Raw genomic sequence first — 10,579 nt, 5'->3', positions numbered from 1 at the left:
AGAGAAACCCAGTTTGTAGGCTCCGCTGCGCTGACGCCAGCCAACGACAGCAGGCCAGGAAGATGCGGAATACGGGGGGGTGGGGAAGCGAGGAAACGTAGTCACGTACACACGACAAAACGGCTCGGGTCTTCTCATGGGGCGGAGCCTTTCCGTTAATTAGCCAATGGCCGATGAGGGTTCCGGTTTCCCTTAGCAGGAAGCGCCGAAATCTTTTTTTTTTAAAGTGGGAACGTCCCACACGCAGGCGCACTCGTGCATCCGTAGCAGGAAGGCCGTTTAGTGGGAGGGGGTTCCCCATTCCTTCTCCCCCTCGAAGGTTGATCTGCGCGTGCGCGTTGCCGTGACGCTCTCTCAGCCCTTTCCTTTCCTGCGCGAGGTAAGAAGTCGCCCGGCGGCCCTTGCCGCGTTCCGTCCAATCAGTCGCGTGCGCGGTGGGGTGTTTTTTTTTGGGGGGGGGGACCGTTGGAAGGAGTCCGAGGGAAGGGGGCGGCGCGCGAGCGATATACGGCGACTCCGTTAGGCCAAGCATGGGGGAGCCGAAGTCGGCCCGCCTGGGGGCTCCTCCCGGCCCCGGGATCCTCCTCCCGACTCGTGTCGTTGACACGAGGCCCAATCCTGAGGGCTGCGTCTCTCTCTGGCCAGGGGGCGAAGGCCTCGCCCTGCCCCCCTCCCTTTCTCCTGGGTTGGGGAGACGGTTTCGTCTCGCTGGCTTCCCCGGCGTGCGGGGGTGGGGGCGGTTGGGAAACAGCGTGGCCGCTCCCCCCGCCTCCGCCGCCTCCTCTCCGCCTGGGCAGCCTTGATGCTCCCTGGCTGTGCGCCCGGCCTCTGCCGGCCCGAGCAGGTCCTGGGTCCCGAGGAGGGGGAAGGCCTGTGGCCGAGGCAGTAGAGCGGGCAGGTGCGGTTGTCGACTCATTCCACCCTTGGCGGGGCGGGGCAGGTTAAGCCTGAGGCCCTGGGAGAAAGGTAGAACAGAGAGATCCACTAGAAAAGAGCCCAGAACCCAGTAGCACCTTAAAGACTAACACGATTTGTGGCAGGGGGGATAGCCTTTCACGAGTCACTGCTGACTTCTTAAGATACAGCTAGAGTGGGGGTCCATCTGTCCTCTGTATTGGAAAGTGGCGTGGTTTCAGATGCTGAATGACACCAGCAGATAGATCCAGTAGCACCTTCGAGGCCATCAGGAGTTTCAGGGTCTGAAATTACAAGACTCAAAAGTTCCCTTCGCCAGTTAGGGTTTGAGGTGCCGCTTGAACTACCCGTTGGAGGAGCTGCTCAGGCCCTGCCTCTCCATCGTAGCCCTGATTTCACAAGAAACAGATAAATGATCGGCTGCTTGTGGGGAGCTCAGGTGCAGGGGCCAGGATTCCGTCTTGTTTCCCCCCCTTCTGCCAGCAGCTTGTGCTTTCGGAGCATCGAGGTTCTGTTAAAGTTGTCATGTATAACGTACAAGATTGAATTCCCTTCCTTTCCTGAAAATCCGGTTGGGCACACCCAATAACTACAGGAACCCTCGAATGCTGGGGTAAGCAGATACGAAGGAAGACAAGGCTTCCGTATTCCTCAGGTGGAACAGGGAGTTTGGCTGATGCAGGTTACCAGGCAGGGATGTCCAGAGCTTTGCTTGCTGACCTTTCTTTTACCATAAAGATACAGGATCCCTATTCTCTTTTGTTGTTGGTGCTAGCCACTGCTTCCCCTGCCAGACCTGGCCTGATAACACCCTTACAACTTGCAGACACTTATGAGATTAGGTTCATATGAAATCGGGTGATCAGTTTGTTGGTTTTGGCTGCCAGACTGAGAGCTCATGATGCCATTAGAGTTAATATTATGGCCCAAAGCTCAAAGAAAGTGTTCTAGTGCAGATTGTAACATGAGTTGTGACTGCTTAATAAAAGCTGTAATAACATAGCGGCATGGATCACTCAACGCCAGTTTTTCCCTCTGGTTCTTAACATACTTCCTCTGTCCATGTGACTTTATCCTGAGGATAACCAGGCTGATTCAAACGTAATGAACTAGCTGTAGTTGTTGCCAACCTTCTGTACAATGGGAAGCTTCATGCTGCAGCTATCCTATCCGATCAATTCTGTTCCATGTTATGATGTACCTGAATGGTGTGGTACGTCTGTATGCAAGTGGCCCCAGAGAACCACAGCAGCAATGCGAGTACTTAATGGAGTTGATGTACGGGAAGTGGATTACAGATGCAGTGCAGAGCTGGAGGAATGGGCTTTGCCAGCAATTAGCTGTGTTTTTCATGTTTGCACTGGGCCTGGGTATATCAATTAATTTTCACCATGTTAGTTATGGCTTGAGAAATCTTATTTGTAAACTATTTGTTATTCTTATCCTCTGCAGCCTTTCTTTTTCTTTTTTCTTAGCAGCTTGAGAAGTAGTGCTTTAAAGCACGGCTTAAGGCCTTTTACAAGCCAACCTGAAGTGATTTCTGCCCTTAGCCATGAGTACGGTTCCCTTTCTTTCTTCGTTCACTATAGTATCTTAAGACGAATGGGTATTATAATGCAAGTTGGGTTAGCTATACAGTAAGAAATGTAACAAACATATTGGAATGAGAGCTGAGATGACATGGGGCTGTTTTATACAGGATTGAGAAGAATACTACCTGTAATGTTGCTGACAGCTGGAGTCAGGTGTTGGAGGCGAGGTGGTTAGTTTCCATACAGAATGCACTCTAAAGTACAAGATTTTATTCCATAGTTGACTGAAATATTGTGTTCTGTGTAGTGGATGGGCAGACCTCAGAACAGGTGGGCTGACTTGTCACATTTTATAGTATCTCCTAGAATACACAACAAACAATGGCTGATGAAGTTGACTTCACCACTGGAGATGCCGGTGCTTCTGCCACCTACCCCATGCAATGTTCTGCACTTCGCAAGAATGGATTTGTGGTGCTCAAGGGACGTCCCTGCAAGATTGTGGAAATGTCAACTTCAAAAACTGGCAAGCATGGTCATGCCAAGGTAATATTTGGTATAGCGTTGTTCAATGTTTTTTAAAAATTCTGGTACACTACCGGCGCCCTTCTCTTACAACTTCTAGCTTACTATGCTAAACATTCACTAGGAACTGTGTAAGGTACAATATAGATTTAAATTACGATTATGTACCCTCCTTGTATGGCAATCCTAATTAGTTGCCTTCTTATATACCTTTGTTGGCTAGGTTCTTTTCATGAGGGAAGACTGTGGTGGAGAAGCATCCCAGTACTGGACAGAAAATTTATAGTCTGCTGTCTGTCCCTCTTTGTGTGTCCTTGCCCATGTACTGTACCAAATCAGAGATGTTTTTGCTTGTGATGGTTTGCTACTATGTGAACAAGCCTGGGGGGATCCTTGGGACAGGTCTAGGTAATAAGATGTCTCTGGGTTTGTAGCAAACCATGGTTTAGTGTTGCATCTGAACTAGCAAGTTGTGACTCCTCATCTGCACAGATTCTGTGCTGATTCAGATTAATTGAGAACCACTGTGATGTAGTGGACAGAGTGGCCGACTAGGACTCTGGGTGACTTGGGTTTGAAACCCCACTTGTGCCATGGAAGCTCACTCGGTGACTGTCAGTGTGGCCTACTTCACAGGACTGTTGTTGTGGGGAAATGGAGGAGAGGAGAATGATGTTTGAAAAGCTGTTTTGAGTCCAAACTGGGGAGAAAAGCAGGATATAAATAAATCAATGCAAATAAAATGCATTAATGACAAACTCTGGCTTGATGCAAAACCGAAAGTATCTAACTGTATGTCTGCACACAGTGCGTTAATGATGAATGCACTAGTGACAAACTGTAGCTTCCTGCGGACCCAGAGGTATCTAACTGTGTCTGTGCACAAGGGTAATAGGGAGCTTATGAGACAGAGCAGTGATCCCCAGCATGGTGCCTGCCAGTGGGTTGCTGGTGCAGAGAGCATATCCTAAGTTTCCTTCACCTCACTGGAGCACGGTGTGCTTCAGAAGAACCCAGGAGATATTCAAAAACAACTGCCTCCATCTTAGGAGACTGTTTTATTTGAAGCCTTTGAACATCTGGTGATTGGTCCCAGCAATCCCATGGCAGCCATTTTATGGTGGTACCCATTCCCATCCTCAAAATTCCAAAAGTGCCCACAGGCTCAACAAGATTGGGGGACTCTGAGTTATAGGATCCCCTAGGTGCTGTCACATGTTTGAGCTTGGGTATCTCATTTAGGAACATGTACATATGGTTTTCCCCATAGCTCTAGCACTTATTGATTTCCCTCCTCTTTCCTCTGAAACAAAACATAAGCAATTAAATATGACACATTAAGCAATGAAGAAATTACGTAGAAAAAGCATATTTGCAGCAATACACAAACTGAATAATTCAGTTGTACATAGTTTGTGGAAAGCCAGGAGAGTGGGAGCTTTCCTAACTTCATCAGGCACGCCATTCCAAAAGATGAGGGCCACCACAGAGAATGCACGTGTATAGGCCGTTGCTGATTTTGCCCTGTTCAGAGGAGCGAAGCTGTCATGGCAGAGCATAGGGAAACAGGCGGTCCTGCGGATATGAGGGATGAAGGGCTTTGTATGTGATAGCCAATGCTTTGAGCCTGGTAATTGACGGGCAGCCAGTGGAGTGACTGCAGAATGGAACTTATATGCACACTCTGCCTTGTTCCCTATAATAACCTAGCTGGGTGTTCTGCAGCTGCTGGAGTCTGAATTGACTTCAAGGGGAGAGTGGTGTAGTGTTCATTTACAGCAGTCTAGTCTCAGTGGTAACCTTGTGTGGATCCAGATGGCTAGATCAGCTGTGTAAAGGTAGGAGGCTATCTTGTGGGCTAGACTCAGTTAGAAGACCATTTTTACAGCTGCATTAACCCCTAGACTCTTAAGCAAGTCAGAGGAGATAAACTGATTGCCAGCAATGCTCCCTCTAAGCTGCGGAGCCTTGTGAGCAAAAATTCTACTTTGTGAGCTGCTGGCATTAAAGTTGTGAGCAAGCAGTTTGGCTCCTGCATAAATTAATTTATTCTGGAGCCATCCTTCCAGAGCTAAGATAAAAATGTGTGAGCTGGAGGCTAAAAAACTATGAGCTAGCTCACACTAACTCAGCTTAGAGGGAACACTGATTGCCAGTATCTTTGAGCTACTAGTGGGAGAGGGGCTGTAGTAGGAAAGTGATGTGCTTGTGATGCATATGGTGTTTGTTTCATCAGTAACAGCTCTCTGAATAGTGGAAAACGGTTTTGTAAAGTATGCAAGATACTTCAGAACACTGGATGGAAGCAAGGTAGTCGCTGGTAACTTCCCCCTCCTTGGCTTCTAGGGGAAAGTAAATGAGAATAATCTACAAGGCATAATGTTCTGTATGACTCTAGTCAAGCCTAATTCAGATATAGGTTTGTGCATAAAGAAGCCCTAGGCTTCCTATATGACATCATTAATCTGGAAAGAAGTACACATCGATGTTTTTGCTTCATTTCGGGTATACTGGTGGTGGCGGCAAGTGCTGTCAAGTTGCAGCTGACTTAGGGCGGCCCTGTAGGGTTTTCAAGGCAAGAGAGGAAGAGAAGTGGCTTGCCATTGCCTGCCTCTGCATAGCAACCTTGGACCTTCTTGGTGGTCTCCCACCCAAACCCTAATTAGGGCTGACCCCACTCAGCTTCCGAGATGTGATGAGATCGGCCTAGCTTGGGCTATCCAAGTCACGGTTCTGGGTATACTAGATGAATTAAAATATTACTAGAGAATTCTGCTTTCATTTTATCTTTTTATTGAGAAACAACTGTTTACATCTTTAATTCTACTCTGCCATGGAAGTGTCCTGGGTGACCAAGGAAACTCTTCTAAGAAGGAGCTGATAATCAGTACATACCCCCATAGTTACAGGTTTTCAAAATCATGTTCCCACAATATTTTTTGTCACACCTGATAGGAGTCCCGTTCTTGGCAAACTAATTATCTTATATCTTCAGACGCTATACAGAGTTCTTTGTACTTGCATATCTTCTAAAAACATAAGGTCTGTGTTAACGTATTCTTATTACTATTAACTATAACCAATATTATAAAAAACAGTTATTACAATTTTCTTATTCACAATTATCTATTGGATCCCAACTTCTATATTTAGTTGGACATTCTTGCCATTCTCAGATGTTTCTTGCCCCTGACTGAGCCCCAACACATAGCTATTGGTATTAATTGTGCTGTGTCTAATCTGCTAGTGGCTATATTAGTCTTTTTCTCCTTTGTGCTTTGCTTTCTCCAAGGCTGTTCTATTCTAGGAACCTGAATTCCTTATTTGTCATATTTAGCTGAGAGACCAGCTCAGCCCTGAATCTGGCCTGTGGAAACATTGTCCATGATGTTTTTAGTCAAGCCCAGCAACTGCTCCCCTATATTTCTTATATGTGAAAATAAGTTTTGTGCTTTCTATAGTTAAGTCTGAGCTTGTGATAAATACTCTTTTTAGGTTCATCTAGTTGGTATTGATGTTTTCACTGGCAAAAAATATGAAGATATATGTCCTTCCACTCACAACATGGATGTTCCAAATATCAAGAGGAATGACTATCAAGTAAGTGCACATTTGAATCTAGGCCACTTGGGCTTTTTGTTCTCTAGAAATAATGTGATGCCATACAATAAGCTGCTGCTCTTGTAAAATTCTCTTCCTTGATTTACTTTGACTAGCCAAGGGTTATCAGAGCAGATGGCTGCATCAGATTTTCCATGCATCTTGGGAAAGACTTCGCTATTTTCCTGCTTATTTTTGGTTGGCATTGGTTTTACTCATCAATGCTTTACCATGTGGAATAGTTCCTTGTTTTAATGAAAAAATAGTAAATTGAAGTGGAAGATTTAAGCTGGTTTTAACATGTCAATCCTAACAATTTCAGTCTTGCGTACTACAACAGTAATAGCATCTCTATTTTAACAAGCATCAGCTGTATTTAAGAGACTTTGCAAAATTGGGTGCATCTAAACACAGATTTCAATTCAATTTAAGTGGACTTAGGCACATCTTAATGTAGGATCAATATTCTGAAATGACTCTACCCATTGGAATGTAGCAGCCGTCTTCTGTATTCGCTGACAGAAAGTGTTGAAGTTTGTATGGATTACTTAAATATTCAGCAACATTGTTTTGAACGACATCACAAACACATGGCTGCAGTTCTGCAGACAGTATCAGCAGTATTTATAGATTCAGGTGGGTAGCCGTGTTGGTCTGAAGCAGCAGAACAAAGTTTGAGTCCAGTGGCACCTTTAAGACTGGTAAAGTTTAATTCTGAGTATAAGCTTTTGTATGCACATGTGGTATCTGAAGAAAATGCAAAAATCTGAAGAAGTGTGTGTGTGTGTATGGAAGCTTGTACCCAGAATAAAACTTCGTTGGTCTAAAAGGTGCCACTGAACTCATACTTCGTTCAGCAGTATTTATAGGGAGATACAAAACTACTTGGCTGTGGTAGGTCATGCTGTTAAGGATTTCTCAGGTTAAGCCCAGGTTGTGTGTCCTAGAACCCTGAAAGGCAGCTTCCTGCTCTCAGTCGCAAGCTAAGTAAGGCCAGAAAGCAAAGCACAACTGGCTTACGCTCCGCTTTATCCAACAACTGCTCTTCCACATGGCTAATTATCCTGAGGTAGATGTATAGTCTCATCAGCAAAGTAAGTGTAAACTAAATAAAAGATGTCTTCTAAATATTTCTTGCAGCTAATCTGTATTCAGGATGGTTACCTCTCTTTGCTGACAGAAAGTGGTGAAGTTCGTGAGGATCTGAAGGTGCCAGAAGGTGAACTAGGCAAAGAAATTGAAGGGAAATATAATGCAGGCGAGGATTTCCAGGTGAGAACTTAGCGGACTGAATTAAGCTGAGGCGATGGGAGAAAATGGCCAGATGGGCCTTTTAATGTCCTGAGCCTCTGGGGTAAAACTGAAGGTGTATCAGTGGCTGTCTTTGCTTTTCTGGAAGTACTATTGCAAATAACACTTCTCTGATTTCTTCTATTCCCCATCCTCTGTCAGAAGTGGTGGTGGGGAGACAAATACCCATGTCAACCTTAGGCATTTCAGTACTTGTTCCTGAAAACAAGAGAAACATTTTTGAGTGATTAGCTTAACCTTCAGTACTGTAATATTTATGTTTTGACAAAAATAGCCTATCCAGTTAAGAATTTTAGTCTGCTTTTTAGCATTTGGTGGGAAGTAACTTGACTGTGCCCGCTTTTGTGTACTGGTTTCATTCTATCTTATTCTAGATTACTGATGTGTTCCCTATATAATATCTTTTAGTGTATTAAAAACTGCTTTGGGAGCTGTTTGCTGAAAAATGGATTACGATATGAGAAATCCTGGTCCAGGACAGGTAGTACTGAGATCAGTTGCCTTAGCTATATTTTCTGTTGTAAATACAATCTGTTTTTTTTTTTCCTTTGTAGGTGTCGGTCATGTGTGCAATGAGTGAAGAATGTGCTGTAGCCATAAAACCTTGCAAATAGGACCGCCAGGATGGGAGCAGTCGCTCAGGTCCCAGCAGCTGCAGACCTTATATTTTAGTTCTGATAATCACCAAAGCTATAACCTTCACTAGCAACCTCGTGTCTTTGTTTGAAAATAGTGCTGACCAATGTTGCAAGCCATTTGGCAATATTAAAATTGCTGAAGTTCCAAGTGCTTACAGGAATGGCAAGGCAGTCAAAGCTGTCATTTTAGATCATGAGGTATTAAACTAGTTTGCTTTTCTCAAAGGAGACTTTGTGTAGCAGTGCCAATACCAAGGTAGTTCTAAGTTTGGATTTAAGGAAGTGTTCAAGTACAACTTTTTAAAAACAGAATGGAAATAACCATTTTTACCTTAAATATGGTGAGTTGTGGCTTGCACTGAAATGTGAATAGTAGTTGAGGTAGAGACAAGGGAACTCGTGATCAAAATGCCAGTGCTGAAGGCCATGTACTGTATCTCTGTAGTCTTGCTGGTTCACTCTTAACACAAGTCACCGTTTGCCTGTGATGCAAACATCCAGAAGATTGGGTGCTTTCATATTCTGGTTAATAGTGCACAAAAGTGTGGGGCGGGTGGGGGGGGGAGAAGGATTCACTAGAGGCCTTTGATTTCAACATGCAGTTCAGTCACTCTTCTGCTGATTAATAGAAGGGAATGCCTCAAGTGTTCCAGTATAAAACACAAATGGGTTTTAGCTCGGTTTAGTTTTGTAGCACAAGTAGATGTCTCTTTTGGTTTGAATAGAACTTGGAGCAAAAGTGCACATAGTGACTTGTACGGAGGCGAAATCTGAACCCGTTTCACTCAGCTGAATATAGGCCATGAGCTGTCAAATCTAGTAAAGAATTATATATGAGAGCTTCATAAATGAAGGACCTTTTGGGTTTAGGAGATAGATCTACTTGTGCAAAGACTTAGTTACACTGAGCAAACAGATGCCTAAGATAACTGAATCAGTAATAACTAGACATACAGTCTGTATGATCTTCTGTTTGCAAGATCATGCTTCCGCTTGGTGTTTTGGGGGAAGAGCTTAATTACTTAAATTTGCCTTAAATGTTGGTAGCAACTGACTAACTTGAACTAACGACTTTGGGTTGTTATAAGAGGCCTAGTTCATTATTGGCAGCTTTCTTTTTGGCAGGATTTTGAGCTTAGAAAATGGTTGCCCTTAATCAGTGAGGTTGGACTAGAGGTAAACAATAAAACTGCATTGGGGTCTCTCTGTAGGCTATAAAGCAAGTATCTATGCAGAGACTGGGCACACAAGAGAGCTTGATTTGGCAATAAACACTCTGGAACAAAGCACAGTCTCAACATCGTAGTAAATTTTACTACATGTTCCATGCTCTAGGGCTACTAGGAAGGTGAACGATTTTGGAATATTGCTGGATTCTAATCATGTGATCATTCAGAAACTTGATGTTCTCATTCAGAGTAGAAATGGAAAGTCCCAATTTGAAACGTGAACACTGATCATGATCTAATGTACATTACTACTACAGCTATCTACCAAGCATGAACAGCTGAGAAAAGTAAACTGATGTCATAGTAACAGAAGAGCATCCTGCTGCTTCCATCACCTTAATAGTCTGGAGGCTTCTGGCTGAAATGTATTTCTTAAAGTGCCCCTCCCTTTTTTTAAAAAAAGGTGGTGTATTATATAAGTTCATAATTCCGACTTCAGTTTTAGCAGTCTGGCATCATAGGTACTCTAGGCTAGATGGAAAGAAATATAGCATCTGATGGGTAGATTATTTGAAGAGAGCACTGTTCCATACACAGCTGTACAATTATTGCTTCAGTTAAACTACAGTATTTACAAGACTATAGCAAAGCCATTGCACTTGTAGAGGGCCCGTCTGTCTACAGACCCACCAGGTTTACAGTAAACGAACTTTGTTAATAAAAGCTTGAAATGCTGTATCTTTCAGGTACTTTAAGCTATTTCAGGGTAATCATGCTTCTTCTCAACTCTGAATGGTTCTTATTTTTGTAGTTTAGAAATGGGTGCAGTTTGTTCTGGGAGCAGGCTCAAACTCTTCTAACAAGCTGTTGGCCAAAAAATGGAGGCTGA

General features: G+C 43.9%; 1 protein-coding gene across 2 annotated transcripts; it reads left to right on the top strand.

Annotated features, from left to right (window-relative positions):
* The first annotated feature begins 242 nt into the window (after positions 1–242).
* On the top strand, positions 243–9,063 carry EIF5A2 (eukaryotic translation initiation factor 5A2). 2 transcript variants are annotated; one of them, XM_015411589.1, is made up of 5 exons: positions 243–379; positions 2,804–2,993; positions 6,468–6,572; positions 7,713–7,844; positions 8,438–9,063. In XM_015411589.1, exons 2-5 carry the CDS (start codon positions 2,829–2,831, stop codon positions 8,495–8,497), a joined length of 462 nt encoding a protein of 153 aa, XP_015267075.1. In that variant the 5' UTR covers positions 243–379; positions 2,804–2,828; the 3' UTR covers positions 8,498–9,063. The 2 variants fall into 2 exon arrangements, with proteins under 2 accessions (XP_015267075.1, XP_015267076.1); XM_015411590.1 differs by lacking the exon at positions 243–379 and adding an exon at positions 1,304–1,528.
* The last annotated feature ends 1,516 nt before the right edge of the window (positions 9,064–10,579 follow it).

The sequence above is a fragment of the Gekko japonicus genome, unplaced genomic scaffold, assembly GCF_001447785.1.
Source record: "Gekko japonicus isolate JY-2015 unplaced genomic scaffold, Gekko_japonicus_V1.1 scaffold11, whole genome shotgun sequence".
Classification (NCBI taxonomy): Eukaryota; Metazoa; Chordata; class Lepidosauria; order Squamata; family Gekkonidae; genus Gekko; species Gekko japonicus.
This window is presented reverse-complemented; position numbering and strand designations above follow the sequence as displayed.